A 22,238-nucleotide genomic window follows, 5' to 3' on the forward strand; every position below is an offset into this window, starting at 1 on the left:
TAACAAATTCTTCGAATCGGACCAACTACTATTTCAAACAGTTAAAAATCTGAACGATATTTCACGGTAGTTTATCCTTCTTTCAGTTAAGTGAGATTACATAAATATTGGTAAGAATTTTTATTAGTTTCGTAATATAAATATTTAAAAATTCCGAAATACTTAGGAACGTACATTACAACGTTGAGGAAGGTTACAATTTTTAGACTCGATGTCGTCATATATTTTTCAATAAAAAGCAGGTTCACTCCCCTCGTAATCCTACACGGTCCCTAAATTTAACTTCCCCCTCGATTTTTCTGCTTTCAATTGGTGCAATATTATCGTCAACATCAAAGCCTACGCTTGTTTCTTAATACAATAAAAACACATGAAAACCTTCTATGATGTATCCCCTGGAAATTTACCTTCCTCATCCACTTTCCAATCACCAATGATACCAGGAACATCGAAGAAACCAATATCAACGAGATCTAAGTCATCCGTGTTCGTCCCCAACTTCTAATCCCTTAACCCAAACACTCCAGTCAGTAGAGAATTCCCACCCAAACGGGCCAAACACAAATCACTCCGAGCATCGCCCCATAAGCGCATCCTCGTGTTTCCCATCCACGTGTACACGTCCACACGGTCACGGTCTGTCCCGCGTATACACATCCAAATTCACGTATAGCTGCTGGAATCGATATAGCGAAGTCATAAAATTGATCCGATATTAAGCTTTTTACAATGTAGCTCGAGAGAGATTCAGGAAAGTGCGTAGTCAAATACTTACGTATGTAAATACGCGACTAATATTCAATTCTCAAGAAACAAATGACTTCCATAAGTAAAGTTTGTAAAGTGTTTGTAACATCATCATTTTTCTGTACGTTTGAATTTATTCAGTTGATTGATGTGTCCGAACAGTCCATATAATATTATGAATTTCACATCTTAATTATTATACCTAGTGCAGTTACCTATACTTATCTTTTATGAAAAGTAGAAAAGACATATTTCTTGTATTAATTGGTAGTAGAAATGTAGGACATCTCGAGGATGCAGTGATAATTATCCTCCCAATCGTTCGCTTATTATTTTATTACACTAACAGAGAAAGCTAACATCTATTACAATACATTGTTAGTAAATTATAACAACAAGTTTAAGATATATCTAATATATATCTTCCAATTCATTCGTTTTAAATTCTTTCTTATATTATTAGCTTCTCGAAAACCTTAATTCCTTGATGTACGACTTCGCCATATTTCTTCTCCCAACTATACACACACATCACCAAATTCAGAAAGCAATGTGGTCGCGCTCGCGCGAATTGCAATGGACCAGGTTAGGCGCGAACTTTCCACGGGGGTTATGCGTGCGCCCATAGCCAAGGCACACAGACACATGCATCGTCTGTGTGTCCGCCTCGGGAATAGCTGGAAGATCGATAACGGAGTACGAGTCCCGGACGCAGCATCTCCCGTGTCTGCTCGCGCGATTTTCCACCGAAAATTTCTCAGAGGGCCGCCGATAGCCGGCGTGCTCCATCGATTTGACGCCGTTCTCCGTCGGCTAACCGTTCCCAGACGTTTTGTTTAGACGCTTTTCCATCACGTTCGTGTTTCTTCGGTTCTTTTTACCATGATACTTAGTTATAGAGATTTGGTGGGTTGATTTTCATACTTTGAGCAAGGTTATTGAGGCATGTCGTGGGCGGAGGTTGATTTAGAGGTTGGCGGGCTGTAGAGGGTAGAAGTTCGTTTGGCGAAATTGTCGCAGTTCGCAGTTAGTAAATTGTATATGTTAACGAACAATATTTACACGAAACATTGTTTTTAAGTTGCTTAATAGTTGCGAATATTTATCTGCGATTTTTTCCTTATTATACAATCAATGACAGAGTGGAGTAAATTAAAGAAATAGAGAGGGACGGGTTGCGTTATAAGAGCATAGATTGGAAAGAAAGGAAAGCAAAGTGGGATAAGAAAGAAGAGGAGAAAGGGGAGAAAGGAAGGGAGGTAGAATATAAAAAAAGGGAGAAAGGGTAGTAAAATAGCAAAGGAAGGAAGGGAAGAAACTGGGATAACGAAATGGGTAAAGGGAAGGAAGCAGAGTAGCAAGGAAGCGAAGTAACGAAAAACGGGGCGGGAAAAAAAGGAAAATGGAACGGGGGAAAGCTAAGAGGAGAGTTTTTCTTGAGAGGAAGGTAAGAAAGAGAGGGATGAAAAGATTGGAAGCGAATAGAAAAAACAAATAAAAATAAGAGGAAGGAAGGATAGAAGGAAAGGAAAAAATAGGAGACGAAGGTCTTATAAATTTTGTTTAAACCTTAAGGAACGCTGAAAAATTTGACGACGCACGACAAACACACACACACAAAGATTGTTTGTTACGTGAGGGTATAAGTTTTACATGAAGGTTACTTGAACTTTCTTTTCCTTCGGTATTATATATTCTATTGTAGGTACGAGACACGTGATTAAGGTTCACTTCGTATGTATAACATGTTCTGGAAACGTGGTCGATCAGAGTTTCGAAATTCAACGTGCTAGGGTACGCAAATGCGTCTAACTTTATCCTCCTTCTTTCTCATACATATCTAGCGAGAGATAAATTTTTATCAACGCGTAGTACCCACTTCAAAATTCTATAAAACTGCTTATCAATTTCTTTAACGAAACATACAAACGTCTTTACCGACCCTCTAAGAGGATTCTCCGTGTCTTCTTCAAAACGAATAAATTCGCGGACCGTCAATATTTCTAATATTAAATAGTATAATTAAAAATTCTAATACAATTAAACAAAAATAAGGAAAAAGAAGGAAAAATAGTGCAGGAGGTGGCGTGGCGTATCGTTTTTCAATAAATTATTCGCCCGCATGCGTGTCTGGCTCATGCTGTGCCGTTTAAGCGCTCCGGGTGTTTCGTATCTCGCCCCATAAGGCGAGCTACAAATTATATCTCGAGGACACACAGGTAAGCTATCGATTCCGACCACGCTACTTGCGCCATCGTTCTTTTTCTCCCGTTCGACGGCCGTTTGTCTCACCGCAAGTTTACGTTCCCTCAGCGTGCTCGTGAATTAAAAATCGATGTCACCGTTACAAAGGTTCGCGCCTCGTAAATCTCGATCATTTGATACGTGTTCCCTAAAACCGTGCTTTCTTCTTTTTTCTATTTTTTATTCAAGTATTTTATTCAAACACTTGAAACAGTATGCAAGTTTTCGTAAGGGTTCGTAAGGAAAATAGATCTTTCCAAATTTTCGACTTTTTCTTAAAAAAAAAAATTGAAAAGTATCGAACAGAAATTAAAGATTTTCCTGTTTCTCTAGAAGAAGACAAACGTGGACAAGGCTTATTTTTATCGTAAGCTCTCCGTATTGGTATAAAAGAGTACATACTAAAATGGAGTACAATATTTGTGTAGACAAAGAGTATAAATCCTCTGGATGGCGTTCCAAACTTTTACATTGCAATTTATTAATAGAAGGTTATGACTTTTTCGTTTTAGATTCGAAAATTGATTAGGGGTTTCATTGGTTAGGTACGCGAAAGTTTGAACCACGAAATTACAGATAGAAGATTTCGGGGTTTGGAAATTGTTATTGCTTCGCCCGTTGTAGGGTGTAGCGAATATTGTAGTATAGGTATAGGGCCCGATGAGTTTATTTCATCGTTGTAAATTGTTTTACCTTGGAGGATTGAAAATGGTGCGTACCATTTGTGGAGTTTAATAAGTTTCCTATAGGTTGAGGGTGGTTAGATAGCTTTCTTTGAGTTGACCTTTTCAAGTATGCATAGAACCACCCTGACGCACTATTTAATTTTCAGTTGTTTCTTGACAATTTCTTCGTTCTCTTCTATTTATAAATAAACGATATCGGTGAACAGTTCAAAGAAAGAAATACATATTATTCATCGACTGATATCGTTGGTTCGTAGATGATCGCTATGTCGTGATTTAAGGTATTATTGTTGATTTTTGTATTAAATATACAGATTCCCAAGTGGTAATCAAAGTTGAAGAAAGACAAATTGTTAAATCAAATTAGTCGACAAAGAGAAACGTGACTGTTGAGCTCGAACATTTCAATTGGTATAAGTGTTTCGTGTGCTTTTTTAAAGGTTTTCCAAATTAGTATCGTTTTAAAGGGCACCGATGGATGCTGTGAATATTTAAAAACACGAACTGTATTAAGTGTACGTACAGTGGTCGAGGTATTAACATAAATAGGCGTTTCTGTCGATAGACGATTGGTTTATGCGAGAAGGTCAACCTCGATGAAAGTGGAATTAAAATGGAATATTCAATGCAGAATCGATTTGCAAGCCGATATCTTGACTTTTGACCCCTATAGAACCTGAATTTAAGTAATCTTACGGTGCACGTGTTATAGAATTCTTGTTAGAGGATCTTCGTTGTTTAAAGTGTACTACAAGTATGCGATATAAGTAGAAATTTATTGAAAAGATATTATTGAAATATTTTTATGGAAATCCTTCGGGTGGATCGTACCGAAGCCATTTAGAAGTTATTTGACAATTACGACAGAGAAAGACGCTTAAATTTATTTGAGATTACTTAGAGGTCATCAAAGATTATTTTGTGATTTTTTAAGAATAGTTGAACGTCATTTGAGATTCATCCAAAACTATCTTTCTGGTCTCTTACATTCATGATTATTTCTTTCTATTCCTATATCATCTACAAGGATAAAGGGCATGTTTTAAGAGGATGATCTCGATCGCTGGAGAAAGAGGCGTTAGTAAGAGCGTAATGTGGCTCGTTAGCTACGAAGAAGGAAAAACGTAGAATCGTAAGAGAAAAGAGGACAAAGGACGGATATAAGTGCTGGCTCACCCGTTTTAAATTCTGATCGAAATCCTAAATGTCCGCTGATTTTATCCGACCTTTCCGATGTTTCCCTCGTTACTAACGTAGTTCGTGCTCAAATCTTTCCTACGTACGATAAGAAAACTGGATAAACTTATCTTACTTATGACTTCCGAGACCGTTCTTGGGTTATTTCAATTTTTCATCCGATTCTTACGATAATATTAATGAAGCAAAATACAACGTTAAACAGATAGCGAGTGTTTATTCAAATTCATACGTTCATAATTTGTTTCGTCTTTAATTAATTTTAATTAAATAGTTATTATATATAATGTGTTTTACTTTGGATCATTTCACGTATTTTTGCACATTACGCGCATTCTGTACATTTTTGTACTTTTAAATTTCTTATAAATGTATAAATATCTGAATCTACTTATGTAATATTTAGTCTGCTAACAAATGAAAGAATCAATATCCTTTTCCAACATCTAATCACCACACGTGAAACTTACGTTTTAAATTTCAATTTCTTAAATTTAATCTGAAAATTCGATATTCATTAATCTTATTCTCCTCGAAGCAATTGCCAAACTAAAATAAAACGGCTAATGAATTAAAGAAACAATCTCCTTTTCAATATGTATCGCATTCTATTCCTTGTAATATCAAAATTCCAATTTTGTCAATTTTCCAACATCGAATCACCACACGTGAAACTTACGTTTTAAATTTCAATTTCTTAAATTTAATCTGAAAATTCGATATTCATTAATCTTATTCTCCTCGAAGCAATTGCCAAACTAAAATAAAACGGCTAATGAATTAAAGAAACAATCTCCTTTTCAATATGTATCGCATTCTATTCCTTGTAATATCAAAATTCCAATTTTGTCAATTTTCGTTCAACGTTTATCAAACTCCCTATCCCGGAGCAATTACCAGCTCCAAACAAAATTTCCATACATCGTACATCAGTTAAGCAACCAAGTAACGAATAGCTGGACGATGTTATTTCTTCGAACGATTAAGCGTATCTCAACAGGGGGTGCGAACGCGGAGGAAAACAAAGGGCGATGTAGGATTTCCCAGAGGCTTCTGGATTCCACGTGGAATGGTTCTAGCTGCAATACTGATTTCCAGCGTCTACTAAATTTGTGCCAGTATACGACGGTCATTTTCACACACACCCCTCGTCCCTCTGCCGGTTCATGACTCCTTTACCTGACCAACTCCTCGGCAATAGCCGTTCCGAACCAAACTCTCACCCTCTGTTCATGGTCTTTATTTCGAGCCGGATTGCAACCGTGCGAACATCGATTTTCTATTTATGGAATATAATTTAACCAACGTTATTGTAGGATTACGGCGACGTTAACGTCATCCCACCACCAACCCACCACCTTTAAGAGAGGATTTAATATTCTTTAGGTTACGAGGCGGGATGGTCGTTCTCTGTTTGCTACGATTCATGGAAGCGTTTAATTGGTTGTATCGAGCGTGTATACGAAACTATCGGTAGTTTACGCGACTTTAATTTCGTAAATATACTGTATAATTCGAAGCAGATTTTCGTGTACTTCTTCTCCCAGGTGTAACATAAACAGTGTTTCATTTTGTTCCGTCATTCGGTACCAGTACAAGGATAAATTCGATGTTGTGGCTTTTTTCGTGAAAGCACAACATAAAAAACGTAAGCAACGTAAAAATGTAATAGCTCATAAAACCTTCCTTGAGGGTAGTAAAAGAGATCGAGATTCGGACATTGTGGAACACGAAAAAGCAAGGAAATAAAAATAATTGGACGGACAGTTCGCTGAAAGTGTGTTAATAGAGTTCTCTTTAGTTCGGTATCTTCATTTTAGGGACCAAAACATAGTGATATGAAATAGGATATCCTATTTATTTTTCATCCCGCAGGTTCAACGCAAAGGCGTTTTTCACTCGTTAAATATTTCAGCGTGGGTAGTTATTGTAGAATACATTGTCGTAGAAGTATATTTTAATCCACATTTGTTAAAGCGAACATTAAGAAACTTATGATTTTTAGATTGCTAATTTCTATTTGACGATGTACTAATATTAGCATATCCGACGTCAAAGAATATTCCTATTTCTAAATAATAATTTCTCGCGAAATTACCTTCTGACATTTAACATAACCTACTAATCGGAAACAATTATCTAGATACCTAATTAGTATTTAATCACAGTGAAATATCGACGAATTTGTTATTTTTCTTGATAATTTCTTTGTTTCTTTTGACTATAAATACGAGATGATTGTTATCAAATATCAATGTCTCGATGCTATTGTATTACCGACACGTCGACCTAATTACGCTGCTAATTTACTTGTGAGCAATTTAGCGAATAATTAGGAATTAGCAATTAGTCGTTCGACTAGCCGACCGAGCGTCGAACAACGGTTCCGTTTATTGAGAGAACCGCGTATGAACCGCGTGCACTCAGTTTCTTGTTTGTGTGACACGACGCGGTTTCCGTTCCACGTGAAAACGACCTTTTGTAGCATTTTTGCCAGTGAAAATAAAAAATACGACGTGCCAACGGCACAACAGGGAGGTGTGGTAATTTTTTAAATATTTTATTTCATTTAATAAGTTTTGAATATCGGAGGAACTACAATTTCCCAACAAATTTCTGGCATTCGTTGTACATTACCACCATTCTTCAGAAAAGAACCAAATTAAATATTCTATGTGTACATTTCATTACTCGTTCTCCGACGAAATAACTATTCAGTTATCACTGTTATTCAATTAATTTTAAATGCGTAGATAGAAAATGTGTATATATAATTTCGATAAAGAACAGTCCAATTTCTTGAAATTTAGGAAACAATTGTGAACGTCGTCGCGTAATGTCCGCGGGACGTTACTTAGCAATTTCCAGGATGCTAATTTACTTCGTTATAACTTACGACGTTGAGCTACTCTCCGTAGTATAGTTGAGTTGGAATACAATGATGTTGCTAATGTTGTTTCCGAGCGTTTCTGAGACATAAATTCGTAACAGTGTCCATGAAAACTACTTTGTTAATAATAGTTAATATTAACCGATTAAACTTCTCTGTAATGGCAAATGACATAATATTTAATTTTTTGTAAGCAAATAAGTGCAATACCGTTCATAAAAATATGTTGACAAAATACAATATTTTATTTCTATTTTTAAATTAATTCAGTAACTTTTATATAAGATGCGCGTAGCTAAATATAACTATTTCTTTGCTTCGCTAACGAATAAGAAAAAGATACTTGGGTCGATCATCGGCACTGATAGGTACAGGATATTACAAGTATTATGTCGTAGGATGTGTACCTATTTAATGTTTAGTATTTTATTTATTCATTGGGAAAAATATTTAAGGATCGTTTAATGTTTTTACCTTTATTTTTTGTCACTTCTTAAATTGGTTTAATTTAACAAAAACCAGATATTACGACTTATCCTTATAGAATTACAATATATGTATAAAAGAGAAGTTAATCTTGATAATTGGTAGAAGCCGTTAAATTATATCAGAGATCGTCGTCAGAGTCTCGAAAACGCTCGTACTTCGCCACTGATTTCTGAAAGGTCTCGTAATCCTTCTTTTCATCTTGCTGAGTTAATAATTTTCTTCTTTCTAAGGTGAGGTATATCAGCAAAGGACAGTAGCCGACGTTCATTAAGCCGATAATTCGCATAACCCATTGGAAACCGATCGTCTTCACCATTTCTCCTCCCACGATGGGACCTTGAACGAATATTCGTTATATTATATATTATCTAAAAGTTGCTTTATTCACCACTGTATTTCTGTCAAATTGAATTTTCTGAATTGAATTTGTTTGCGAACAACCGCCCCAACTATTAAAAATATTTTGATTGAAAATACTTTTACAGAGAAAAATAAAATAGCTTACCAAGAGAATAGGCCAGACTAACAGCCACTTGTTGAATCGAGTAAACCGGACCATAATTACCATTTTGGTCCACAAAGCTAGCTAACAATGGCACTAGAGCAGCGTCCGCTACCCCAATACCTAAACCCATTCCTAAGTGTGGAACTGCCAGTTGCGACATTGTCTGCGAGGATGGTATCAAAATGACACTTATACCAACTAAGAGCATGGCTAGAACAGCAGTTTTACTTCGTCCGTAGCGGTAAGCTATCATACCGAAAAAGTTGGTCCCAATTAGATAGCCCACGCTATCTGGAATGAACACTGTTCCCAGTTGCCATTTCTAAAAGAAATTTTTCTATATTTCTGTATTTTTTACATTTTGTCGTAATTATATATACATTCTTAATACTAGAACTACCAACAACTAGAAATGTGTATCGAAATAACAGATATAATAGGAAAAGGAAGACAGGCACGTATCAATTGATCTTTTTGGCTATTCTGATAATTCTAGCGTTAATCGATCAAATTTGTGACTCGAAATCATTGGAAGATAAATATTATAAGAGTAAAGTTGATACTTTTGGTAACCTTAGGTTTTATGTGAGTTCGTAACCAGATTGGTAGGCAGGGCTCTAAGATAGCCATTGGTGATGTTGAACACCATATAGCTCCAACAATTATTAGTACGTACGGATCGCATAGCAGATGTGTCCAAGACGTTTCTCGATCGCTCGACTAAAAATGTCGTTTATCGTGTTTGTAAATGAGATTAAAATCAGTAAAACTGAGTAAATAATAGAACACTGAATAACATTCCGTTATAATAAACGCTGTCCTACTGTATTCGTGCGTGACAAATTGTCAACGAAGAATTTCGTTGAACTAATTTTTTACCGTTCTGTATTTGTCAAGTGTAGGAGGATCGTCGCAAGTTTGATTTGGAAGAAGATATTCTATATTACAGTGTATATATAGCACATATTATATACCTCGGTGTTCATTTTGACGTCCAATGTAAAAATCTGCAGACCTGAAAGGAAATTACCATTGAGATCGTTGAAATCTAACGTGTAAATGCTTTATCAAGGAATCATTTCTACCGTGAATCATGAAACTCTGCAATCTCTTATAAGATTTATAAATTCTAATCTTCAATTTTCTAAAAAGAATCTGAAATATTAAATAGGTATTGAAAAAATTGAAAAAAAGTAAAAAAGGTTCGTACAAATAGTAACGACGATGAAACAAGAGACCAATAGAAAAGGTGCCATTTTTCCTTCGAGATCGTAAAGGACAGAACCAATCGGATATCCAACAAGAACACCCAACGCTATGCTTCCAAGAACGAAGCCCATAATCTTGGACCTCTTGTCCTCTTCAGGGTACTGTGAAGCGACCAACGACATACCGGAAACGCCGATACACGCGGAGGAAATACCCTGGATGCTTCGAGCCAGAAACAGCACTTCGTAAGTTTGGCCAAACGCGAACACTGTAATAGTTGTCGCACTCAGAGGATGTCTTTGTTCTTACTCCGTCGAGCTTTTGGTAGTATTGTAAAATGCGAAATACCAGGTTAAATATAAAGTGAAGCAGTGTTTTGGAGAAGAGAAAACTTGTTGCATTCAAGTGAAATAATAGTTTTGTATTAAAGAATACTATGCAGAAATTTGAATGTTTCTTTCAAGGTTATTAATACATATCTTAAAGAATATCACCGATGAAATATAGTGATATTAATTTATTGATAATATATATTTCCTCAAATAAAATTATCCATTATAGAAATTTTTATAACTACGATATTAAGCGTTTATTTCCCTTTCAGTAGCTAAATTACAATAACTTTTAACTTGTCGAGGAATTAAGAAAAAGATTTGGTCGCGCTTCTTATTAACTATTCTCGATGAAGATTTTGAAAGTAGTCTCGTCGAAAATTTAAGAAATATAATTTTTAGCTTCGTTTGATCTTGTTTCGACGAGGATTAACGAAGCGTTATTATCTGTGATATTTGTGATAGCTAAAAAATTGTTTCGCACGTTTCTGGGAAAACTGACGGCTTTTAATAGGCAAGGCAAATAGCATCGTATTGTACAACCGGTTTAAACAATTAGAAAAGTAAAATGAGCTTACGCATCGCTGCTATCAGGAGACTTAGATTTCCAAGGAGCAATGGTTTGGTGTATCCAAAAGTAGCGGTAAAGATGCCCACTGCTGGATTTAGTATTAATTGCATCAGCGCCTTTGAGCTTAACAACAATCCCACTCGACCATTCTCGTCGCCTTCATTGTTTATCGTCGAGTTTCCGTCCAAGGTGCAAAGATAGTCAGGAATAATCGGCACTGAAATATTTTTATCGTTTCGACGATCCACGCAAATAAAGTCGATATTTGTATAAAAAATCTTCAAAATCTCTTCAAAAAATCATTAATATTTTACCAACGGTTTCTAAAGTTTCTCTCTTATTTTATCTTATATTATCTAAAAAGAACAGTTACGAATATATTTGAACCAAATTAATAATACACCAAGGATCTCTAAAATTTTGTTCCACGTTTTATCCCCTTAAGAAGACCGATTACTAATATTCGAACAACACTTTACCAACAACCGTGAGCAACACGTTGTCCAGAAATAGGCTGAGGTAGACGACAGCAACGACGATTGCCCTGGAGTTTCTTCCTGTCTCCATCGTTGTCTTCGCCCACATTGAACCGAATTCTCAACGAACCAAACCCTTGAAGCACTCGATTACGATCACTCGAAGCTTCCAAGGACATAGTCTCTTAGTAAAATCGATTCTACCCCATACCCTTCCCATCGATCGGCAAATTTTTTCCTCTTTTGCGCGAGATCACACAAGTTGAGATCCAGTTAGCCGTCGACTTGGAGCAACTTCTCTTCGAATTCGCTTCCTTCGATACCAGAAACAGGGTTTTATACGTGACTGGAAAGCGAACCAGTCCCGATCATGCTTTTATAGGTATCCTGGCTGTGTCCTTGCGCAGAAGCTTTTTCAGAATACGCGAGTTGGAACGCGAGTGTCGCGGGCCCCTATACACGACTTTCACGAACCGATGCACTTTTCGATTTATAGTTGTTACGGCCGCCTTATCGAACACCGCCAGCCACCCTGCTTTTCATTAGTTTTCACCCGATCGTCACATGGCGTGGAACTAAACCGTCAAGAAGATCGAACACTTTTACGAGATTTCGTTTGGCTTGAGAATTTAGTTGACTTCTTTTTCTTGTTTGCGAGGTTTTGTTCAGTTGAGTTCAGTTGAGTTCGGTTCGGCTCGGTTCGGTTTAATATCAAAGGATCGTAAATTCGTACCATTAACTTTGCAGCTTAGGCATTTGATTTAAGAGTTTGCCAGACTTTGGATTTAAAGATTGCTCAGAGTGTGGACGAGTCATTTCTAAAGACAGTGGATTCGTATTTGATTAACTTTGAGAATTTTTTCCAATTTAAAGGAAAATTAAATAACCAGAGGAACTGTTTTATACGTTAGTTAATTTTCCACTCGTTTCGAGTAGTCTGTACACTTGCCGTGAGTTATAACGGACGTCCGCGACGTGCCACCGGTTTCCGGTTACGGCACTGTCATCGATATTCCTTCGGCACGTACACCTGTGCCCCGATTGCGGAATTACGTTCGATCATAACGCAATTTCGGCAGGGAACACGCGAAATTGCTTCACTTGCACGCGCAACCCTTTTCTACGTGCGAAAGAGGCTCCGTTCGTTCTCATCTCGTTTTCTACTTTAATTATAACGATATTGGCAGACGGAGCGGCTTTCGCTCCACTTTGAAAGTCAATCGAACGCTTGCCAACAATGTTTAGTAAATTATATCGATTAAACTGTTATTTGAAAAGGAAAGAAAAAAGGGAAGAAAACATAAAAACAACGTAAATTATCTTCAATGAACGGGGATCTGCGTAAAATATTTTTTAAAACGAATAATGATTATTAATTAATGATTAATATCGTTGGAGTGGACGCATAATTGATGTAGGATTGAATCACGGTATCCGTTGTTGTCATAAACGAAACACTGTTATGTATTCGTGCTATAGTCGCAGAGCGTCGTCGTTACAACTTTCTTATTCTTCTTCTCGTTTCTTGACGATTGACGAGCAATTCAGACGTACAACGTAAAGTTAATACATATAGCGATTAAAAACTATACAAAGTATTCTTTGCTGATTTACTACAAATAGTGGCAATAATAAGTAATAATTAAGGTACATAACTCGGGACTAGATTATAATAAAGTAATTAACCACAGAATTTATTATAAATTCTAAGCTACAGACACACGATGATGCGCATCTCTATACATATATTGTAGTAGATCAACCCAAACTTATTTTATTATTTTTATATTTCCGTACGACGATAAAATGCACTCGTTGATCAAAAAATTTATCTTCTCGTTCAAGAAGTCTGCAGCCACAAAAATCGACCAATCGAATGGAAACAATTTAATTCACTGGAAATACGATCGTCTGTACGATATTTAACCCTTAATTGGAATTCTAAGATAGTCGAAAGGACTATCTTTATCGCTTTTTATCGTAAAACGAACGACACTAAACGAAATTAAAGGTCGGTTGAGGATTAAATTATTTATAATGCGATTATTGTATTAAAATCGTGTGATTCTGGTTATTTCGTCGTGTTCATTTTCTTCACAAATGGTTGCTTCGGTTTGAGTTAACCTAGGACTGCTGGGTCGCGCAGGATAGATCTCATCGTGGGATTTACGGCTGGTGGAAACGCTACCCTCGACGTACACGTCGGTCTCGATGCAGTCTTTGTCGTCCTTGGGCTTCCGCTTCCGCTGACATTTTGGCCGCGCGTATGTCGTATTCGCGTTGCACCGATCCACGGGGCTCATCCTTGACTGCAAATGTAATTTCCTTAATTCTTAACGAATTATGTTTACGATTCTATCGAAAAGCATCTCGTACAAGAAGACTACTAGAAATATTTTAATTTGATAATTCCGCTGTAACTATATAAATAAGTTACTGCATTATCGTACATCGAAAAAGTATTACATCGTTATTTCAAATAATTATTCTACTATAAGTAATAGAAATATCGTACGAGCCATTGACAAGCGAAACTAAATCTAATTTCATTGAATCTATTTCTAGGAACGAAATTCAGAAGCTTCTTTCGGACAATTTCTAGGTCTACGTAATTTGTTAGTTTTCGATTCTTCGGAAACTCTATTTCTTTTTTCGTACATGCTTATTATAAATACTACATCTGTATCTCTATACTCTATACACCTATCATTTTCGATAATCTACATGGCTTTCCACTCAGGTGTTTATATAATCATCTTAGTTGTAAATCTTTGCAAACTTTGTCTACGATACGATATTGCATAGCAAAACGCGTATCTCATACAAGATACATAATATCACGTTATAAGCAAAAGAAAAATTTTTGCGTCGGGAGATTGGCTGGTCTAGACGAAAGATGCAACGAAAAATATCTACAGAAAATAGAAAAAATCTCACGTCCGCATCCTCGATGCAGACTTGGGGTACTGTGTAAGAATTATTCACTTCTCGCATCTCCGAATGGTAGCCATAATTGTTGTATCCGGGAATTCTTTGAGTATCGGGACTTCTGCTCTGGCCTAGATACTTCTGATTTGGACTTGAACTTCCATAATAGTTTGGATACGCGGATGTCACCTGCAAATTCGTCATACTTCCTCCGCCAGAGTGCACGTAATCGTAAAATGGTCGACTCTGCGTGAATAAAATGTTTTTTCATGTGGATTTTTTGCTGTATAAAAAGATTTTATTGTAAGAGGAAAGTCAAAGAAAAAGAAAAAGGAACGACGATTGCAAACAACGAATTCTTTATTCGATACAGTATGTAAAAAGGTAAAAACGCCTATTTTTAGAGATATTTAACATTTTCAACTTTTTAACTTTTTAATAGCAGGAAACGATAGAAATTATCAGAGAAAATAAAACAACAGATTTACAAAGAATAACGTTTACTTTTAGAAACGCGTATTAAATGATTTTGATTAAGGTTTAGGTTACTTTTAAAAAATTAAAACTAAAAATTTACAAAGAATATAATTTTTTCGAAGCATTTGATACAAATTTTAGCTTTTTAATGCCTTAAAGATGTAAAAAATACGCAAAGTCTAATAGAAAATAAAAGTGATATTCAAACTACGCGAGTGTCGAACATAATACCGACAAGCAATTCATCATACATAATAACATCATGTTTCATTGTCCTGACCTGCTTGACGATCGTATTGATCCTGGGATCGGGTGCTAGATCGGTCGATCCAAATCTCTGTCCGAATTTCTTCCCTCTGGCCAAATGCGTGACCATGTAATAGGTCCTCGGTATCAGAATACCGATAATGATCAGGTACGCCGTCGAAATAATTCCAAATGACACGACAGTGTCACGACATTCTGGTTCGACGAGGATGAAACAGGTGAGCCAGATGGCCCAGGCGATCAAAAGCCCGATAGAAGTGCCGAAGAAACACTTTCCTTCGCGATAATTACGCGGCAGTTGGAAGATGAAGAAGCACACCATGAACAGGATGATCAGCAAAAATATATCGTAGCCTGGAATCGGTTTTTATTAGTTGGATTTTATATAATTACTCCTGGAGCGTTACAGGAGACACTCTAGGAACACTTTGTGGAAATTGCACGTTTCTGGAAGGATAGGTATAGATACACATACATAAATACGTGGTGTTGGTGTGGGTTTCATTGAGAACGCGAAGCGAAGGGTAGTCTTTTTCTTATTATTTACACACTATATTATTTATTTCACGATACTCGTTGTAATATCTATTAATTGAAACAAAGTTGCATTTCGGGTTCCATTTCTACTTGAAACAGAGCGTACAATACAAATTTTCCATCGCTGGAAATAAAATATAATCGTACTCCCTTTCAGAAAGCAATATCTACGAATCTTCTTTTCTAAAATTAAACGATAACTGTTGCTAACTAGCAAAAGAGCTAAAAGATAAAAACTAAAATGAAGAAAGGTAAAACGATGGTAATTTACCTAAAAGAGCGACGAAGAACAAACTTCTCATAACGACGGCCGGATCATCGGTGCTAAAAGCGAAGAACATAATGGATATCGCGAGTTGCACGCAGAACATAAAGAACACCATCAGTCCTTGAAGATATCCATTAATATGAGCGGTAAATACGCCACCCTTGGAAAAAAGTAAGAAAAATGCTCTGGTAAGCATAACGGAGAAATCCAATCCAAATGCGAGGCTGGTTACTAGGATTTTCCTAGAGTTAAGGTGCTCAGCGCCTAAATAATCGTCGTTGATGCAGAACAGAAGCACCGTTTGCAGCGTGAACACGTTAGCCAGTATTAGAACGATCGTTAATGCTGGATTGCCATCGAGAACGTCCTCGACGATGAAGCGGTAGATAATGAAGACGGCAATCACGCCGCAGGCGAACGTACCACACACAACCACCGTCAGGAAAATTGGTATCCAGTTGCCTGTCTTTAATAAACCCCTGTCGAGTGTATCTGTAACAAACCAGTAACGTTAGCTGCACCATTGTGTTCCAGTGCTGGCGAAGTTTTATTAGAAGTTTTATACGTTAAGGGTGTTGGACGAGAATCGGGAACGTTGGTGAATCGGAGTGATTTAATTCAAAATTTTTGCAAGGACACGTTTCCATGATTGCGCTTCTGTAAATCTTCGATTAGAAATCTTTAGAATCGATAGTTTTTAAACTATTTTTTATGTTTCGCTCTGGTAGCCGCGATACATCGAAATATACATTAAATTTAATTGTTGCAGAATATTATATCGTATTCGCACACTCTTTATCTGGCAATGTTATATCCAACTCAATCACATTGTCGAACGTCTTTTGTTCGATAAAATTCTTTCTCTTTTTAATCGTTTAAAAAGATTTCGTGATTGATAGTCAGCGTAAGAGTGAACGAGTTATCGGTATTGAAAATCCTGATCAACAAACCTTTGGTCACACCACGAGGACCAAATTTCATCTTGAAATTTGCACAACTCGCGCAATTCTTCGCGTACTTCTTCAAACAAAGCTTCGGCATCTTCGGCACCCTCGACTCTGGTGCGATTCTGAATTTCGAATTCGCTGGCTCTATCCTATAAGCAGCCATATCGACCATCTCTTGCTGGCTCTTCATTGCCACGATATACTTGATTGAGTGCGATTTCGGCACTATGCGGAGAGCGTTGTACACATCCACGTTTCGCATTTCCTGTTTCGAATTCGGATTGAAACGTGGCATCGCGCACGACTCTATCCCTCGAGGACAATTTCGTTTCTGAAGATCTTGCAGTAATTGAGCCAGTTCGGCAATAGCTTTACCGATACCAAGCAAATGTGGCGAATGAATTACAGGATTGCTCGCTGCTTCGACAAATAAATCCGGCGAGGAGATTTCCTGCAGTAAGTCCAGGTTAAAGGGTGAAGTTCGTAAGACGTACGAACCTGAAGGGATTAGGTCTGAAAAACGTATTTGGTAAATTGTATTATTTCAAATTCTGTGTTATTAGAAATTTGGGGAAGCGAGCCAGATTTTCGTTGAATAATAAGGGTAAATTACAGTACGATAACGAAGATGGTTTGTAACAATAGCAGCAATGATGGTAGTAGGTGATAGTAGTAATATATTCTATCTCTTGATCTGTCTCTCTTGGATTCTTCGAACAAAGTGTCCCACAAATTACAAAACGGAAAATGATAAATTGGAATACTTTTCATAGAAGATAAATAACATTCTCACCGTCGACGTCTGATCCATCAAGCGGCAACGCGATCCACGTTTTTCTGGATTCTTGCATCTTTTCTCCTCTTTCGATCCATTGTCGAATATCGTTTCTCTGTCCGATCACAGCGATCACAGCTTCTCTTTCACTTTCGTCCAATTCCAAAGTGTCTCCATAACTTTCCACGCAAATTCCAGCCTCCTTCGTTGTATCGAGAAATAAATTTAACGCGAAATCGTGATTAGCGAGAAGCGCGTCGATCGTTTCGAATCTAGTGCTAAGGTAATGGACCATTAGATTGATCAAAGGCCTTGTCAAATTCTGCTCGTTGTACGTGCTGATAGGCAACACGCTGTAATTACGAAGTGGTTCTAACGTCGTCGCGTATTCCGATGGTAATAGTATTCCCATTTCGTAATGGTTCGTGCACTCTATATCCACGGTTGTTTGCAGCGCTTGTTTGTACACTGTTGTTTCATCGTTGCAGGTGTCGAAGATTTTTAGACCTAGAATATGATAAAGAGGACTTTTGTAAAATCGAATCGACAAATTTTTATTTGAAACTGATCTGGAACATGGCGAATAAAATTTTAATCTACAATTCGAATAAATTACTGATACTTTACTTACCTAAGGAAAGCCCAGGAATAGACTCGTATTTATTCAAAAGATGCACTACGTACGAAGCGGTGAAGACTTCCTGGAGACCGGTGCTACTCGTAGCGTTACAGTATGGTCCGTGATTAATATTCAAGAACACTAAACAAACCAGGAGAGACCAGTTTTCATCAACGAACTCAAACACGACACGACACAACACAACTGTAACACAAATACAAAGCGCGCGGTACAAACTTCGCTTACCAGACAATACGGCATCGCCAGGAATCTCGAACAAACTTTTATTCTTCGGACATATATTTTGATCCTCCATCCCTAAAATCGTCTGCGCAATACTCAAAAAAATTATCAGAACGTTGGACAACATCTTTCTTCTTAAAAATACCAAACTAGGTGAAGCCATTCGATCGCTCTTCCTTTTTTTAAAACAATATCGTGAAATAAAGATTCCAAAGGGAACAGGTTTCCGTCATCGTAACCTGTTTAATCGATAGTTCATTCAGAGGGGATGTTCCGTTCTCTTCGCTCGATTCTACCATGATAAATTAAATTATCGAATTACGCTTCTTTCTTCGAGCGAACTTTTCAGAACATTCGTAAAGTCGTTAGTAGAATCGATATCCCTGTGAAAGGGAATATTCGGAAAATTTTGTAAAGGGAACAGTATTCCGTTATCGTAGTCTACTCGTCGCTCAAAGGGTCAGTCGAATTCTTTTCTTCCGATTCTAGCGACGATAAACTGAGTCACGTAATTACGCTTTTCTCTTCGAAAGAATTTTTTTAAAAGGTCGAAAATTTGCTCACAGGAAGTCGGATTTCGGAGTCGAAAGAGAAGTCGAGAACCTTTCAGTCGCTTCTACAAACAAGAAATACCATCGATGACTAGAATCGTTCGATCGCTTTGTAGTCTTTCCTTTTCTTTTGCCTTTTTTCTTTCTTTTTTTCTTTTTTTTTACGATTATCGAGATGTTTCACTCATAATTTCGCTTGGATTCCCCGAGGAGTCTTCGAAAAGTATCCAACAGGGGGATCCCCGATGAAAATGGCGACGGGACACGCAGCACGTGTTACTTATCGCGATGAGGCCTTTCCATGATCGGATCCATCAAATCGCGTGATAAGCGCCACTCCGAGGATAACAATCGCTGTGGAACACGTTTCTTTACGATTATCGTCATCAGCATTTCGGAATAACTCGGCTTCGTACACCTTCTCGTCCGATATAGATTGATATTGTTTCCTATTTCGCGAACCACTCTACGTTTCTTTTTCTATTTCAACGAATCCAGGAGGTGAATCGCTTTTTGCTGTAGTGATAAAACATTGTCGATAGAATATTTCTTGGTTGTTTCTTCCTGGTTTTTCAATTCTTATAGCTTGAAGTTGAAACTTGGAGATTTGTTGGTCCCTAAAGTTTGAAGAATTTAATGTCGATTAAAGTTCTTATCGGAATAAATTATGGATGTTCTTTTTTTCCCTTTGATCTTCGGAATTTAATTTAATTATAGTCTGCCTCGCTTCTTTTTGGTTTTCTCGAAATTCATATACACATTGGAAGGTTTATCGGTTTCTGCCATAAGGATGACATTTATCAGATCCATGAAACATCTATATGGATTTCCTATCTTTGATCTTGAAAATGTATGTTTACTTCTGTAATTATGTCCTTTGTAATTACAGCGCTTTTCGTTTCTTCCTTGTCCTTGAAAATGTATGTTTACTTCTGTAATTATGTCCTTTGTAATTACAGCGCTTTTCGTTTCTTCCTTGTCCCTTGGAGTTCAAACTTGAGATTTTAAAAAGGAGATTTCCGAGTGAAAATAATGCTTTTTCTCGTGATAGGTCCGATAGCGATCTATCTACTGTCGGTTTATCGTTACTTGTAAGGTTACGCCATCGCTCTAAATTTAACAAAATCTTTGTTACGATTGCAAATTTCTCGTAACATTTTTTACTTACTACTTACAACCAGAAAGATTCACTGGACTTTAGTTGGAATACCCGTTTGTTGTGTTGAATTTACTCACAGTACTCTCAGTGGTTCTTTTTTCCAGTATACGATCATAATAAACAAATCTAAAAAAATAAGCACAGACTTAGCCAAAGCACATTCAGTTTTCCAATCTTCTTGACATCAAGCTCATTTTCAATTCTTTAAAATCTTACCATCGATCGTTCTTGCGTTTGGTGGGGCCCTCCTCTTTCACTTGTCAAAAATCAACCTATCGAATCTCCCCAAGCAACTTACTCTCGACTCATCTCTATCTCCACCAAACTATCTCCACCACTGCTAATTCACGTATTCGCTACGAAAGGCAAACGCATATCCGTAGAAAGTTTTTAAGCGAAGTCGAAAAGGCTGACTGAGCCGCTTATTTTCGGTGGCTATGGGAGTTTCGTGACCGGTGCGCTTTGGGGAGCAGCTGACGCGCACTGCACACGACAGTGACCACCACGGAAGCCATACTTCGGGCCCTCCCCCTTCTAAACGTATTACACGTTCAGTCGCGTTCAGGTCTGCAGCCATTTAAGCGGCGCACGTATGGTTTAATTGACAGTCCGGGGTCTCTTGTTTCTCGACGAGAGAGAGATAGATAGATAGATAGATAGATAGATAGAGAGAGAGAGAGAGAGAGAGAAATAGAGACAAGGCGAGGTGTCTCTTTTCGTAGATGATCGAAAACGACAGCGAATGATTCTTTAGCCGGACGAAAAGGTAACCCAGTTCCGGAAATCCGTGTCGACGTCCTCGTTGACGATTACGCGTTCTTGAGTCATACTTTCTTGTTCTCGAGGTACAGGTTGTTCTTATCGCGTGACCGCTTGGTGTACCCGATTGTAATCTGGTTTCGATGAATAATATTGTATTAAGCTGCTCTTTAGGGTACGAATTTTTGCTTTAGCTTTGGCGCGACGAACAACAATTTTTTTGCCTCAAGGATTCGATTGAGATGAAAATGGGATTTGCAAGGAATACAATGTTTTTGAGGAGTGGAATTTCAGTATTCCGAAGAGTGCGAATTTTTATTCTCATGTTTTGGACAGGGAATAGAATTCTTTGCGTTAAACGTGGATTCGATCTTAGAATTACGAGAGACGAGGTCCTGGAGAAAAGAAACGCAAAATTTGTTATTTTTAATATTCTTTTTACGTCCTATTTTTTCATATCTCCTTTTCAGCAGTACAGATATATCGTAAATATCCGTAATACCTATTAACCGTATATCCGTAATATCGGAATTGATCTAGATTTCTCTCAGAACTTTAGAAGGAATTCTATTTGGCACGAAGAAATGGAACAGCGCGTCTATTTAAAATTCGTGAACAAACAAGTATCTTAATCGACAACCAAGGTCCCTGTTCCGTGCGAGAAAAAGTAGGTGAAACGACATGGTCTAATCCGTTGCTAATTATCCGATTACGAGCAATCGTAATCGAAGGTGACAGGGTACAAGGTTCTTCACCTGAAAAAAGAACTACGACCTACTTTAAAAATCTCCGACTTTCCGTTTCTTTTAAAGCACTCTGTAACTAACTTGTTCTCCGTTTCTTTCTTTAAATCAAATCCTCCAGGCAATAATACAGGCTTTATTCTGTCGAACGGCATTTTCAATATTTCCAATTTTAATAAAATGTAAAATAATATTTGATATACTCATTATATATTTTTGACGAATTATTTCTTCGAGAATAGAAAAAATGTTTACTACCATTAGATCAGTATAGAGTGTACATATTTAAATATATGTCACGTTTAAATAATAAGACAGTAATCTCGACGTTGATCTACCAGGCTTCGACATTCTCGTGAAAAACAATTGTTCCAAAAATGACTTTTGTATCAAATAATTTCCATAATTTGTACAAATAATTCACGATTAAGAATTTCTATTCCCATATTAACTAGTTTACTCCTCGAGTGTGTCATATTTTCGCGTAAGCCTATTTCGAAGTCCCAAGTACTTTTCTCTCTATAGAAATCCCCTCTGCCGAAAGAAGATGAAACAGTCGTCGTCGTGGAGCTACAATATAAGACTTTGCTTGGTCCATTTCCCAAATCCCGTTTACCTG

At 37.2% G+C, this 22,238-nt stretch overlaps 2 protein-coding genes across 6 annotated transcripts; both read right to left on the reverse strand.

Moving 5' to 3' along the window:
* Positions 1-5,634: 5,634 nt before the first annotated feature.
* LOC126870480 (chromaffin granule amine transporter-like) lies at positions 5,635-12,669 on the reverse strand. The gene is made up of 7 exons (XM_050628254.1): positions 11,350-12,669; positions 10,878-11,087; positions 9,969-10,235; positions 9,733-9,773; positions 9,332-9,478; positions 8,759-9,080; positions 5,635-8,589 (listed from the first exon to the last, which is right to left on the reverse strand). The coding sequence occupies exons 1-7, from the start codon at positions 11,453-11,455 to the stop codon at positions 8,372-8,374; spliced, it is 1,311 nt and encodes a 436-aa protein (XP_050484211.1). The 5' UTR covers positions 11,456-12,669; the 3' UTR covers positions 5,635-8,371.
* Positions 12,670-12,783: 114 nt separating this feature from the next.
* LOC126870475 (protein bride of sevenless) lies at positions 12,784-22,146 on the reverse strand. Of its 5 annotated transcripts, none has more exons than XM_050628236.1 (10): positions 20,334-22,146; positions 20,134-20,243; positions 18,411-20,068; positions 18,177-18,305; positions 17,564-18,052; positions 16,774-17,283; positions 15,827-16,315; positions 15,032-15,372; positions 14,284-14,520; positions 12,784-13,655 (listed from the first exon to the last, which is right to left on the reverse strand). In XM_050628236.1, exons 3-10 carry the CDS (start codon positions 18,568-18,570, stop codon positions 13,398-13,400), a joined length of 2,613 nt encoding a protein of 870 aa, XP_050484193.1. In that variant the 5' UTR covers positions 18,571-20,068; positions 20,134-20,243; positions 20,334-22,146; the 3' UTR covers positions 12,784-13,397. The 5 variants fall into 5 exon arrangements, with proteins under 5 accessions (XP_050484193.1, XP_050484194.1, XP_050484197.1 ...); XM_050628237.1 differs by having other exon boundaries at positions 20,127-20,243; XM_050628240.1 differs by having other exon boundaries at positions 12,784-13,650; positions 14,332-14,520; positions 18,411-20,243.
* Positions 22,147-22,238: the final 92 nt, after the last annotated feature.

Source organism: Bombus huntii, chromosome 10, assembly GCF_024542735.1.
Source record: "Bombus huntii isolate Logan2020A chromosome 10, iyBomHunt1.1, whole genome shotgun sequence".
Taxonomy (NCBI): domain Eukaryota; kingdom Metazoa; phylum Arthropoda; class Insecta; order Hymenoptera; family Apidae; genus Bombus; species Bombus huntii.

Coding starts and splice junctions, on each gene's coding strand:
- LOC126870480 (XM_050628254.1), bottom strand. CDS start 11,455: ATGTGGGCGAAGACAACGATGGAGACAGGAAGAAACTCCAGGGCAATC. Junction 11,088..11,349: donor CGTGTTGCTCACGGTTGTTG/GTAAAGTGTTGT, acceptor AAAATATTTCAG/TGCCGATTATTCCTGACTAT. Junction 10,236..10,877: donor TCTCCTGATAGCAGCGATGC/GTAAGCTCATTT, acceptor CAACTATTACAG/TGTTCGCGTTTGGCCAAACT.
- LOC126870475 (XM_050628236.1), bottom strand. CDS start 18,570: ATGGCTTCACCTAGTTTGGTATTTTTAAGAAGAAAGATGTTGTCCAAC. Junction 17,284..17,563: donor TGATGGATCAGACGTCGACG/GTGAGAATGTTA, acceptor TACGTTTTTCAG/ACCTAATCCCTTCAGGTTCG. Junction 13,656..14,283: donor TCTGCATCGAGGATGCGGAC/GTGAGATTTTTT, acceptor TTACATTTGCAG/TCAAGGATGAGCCCCGTGGA.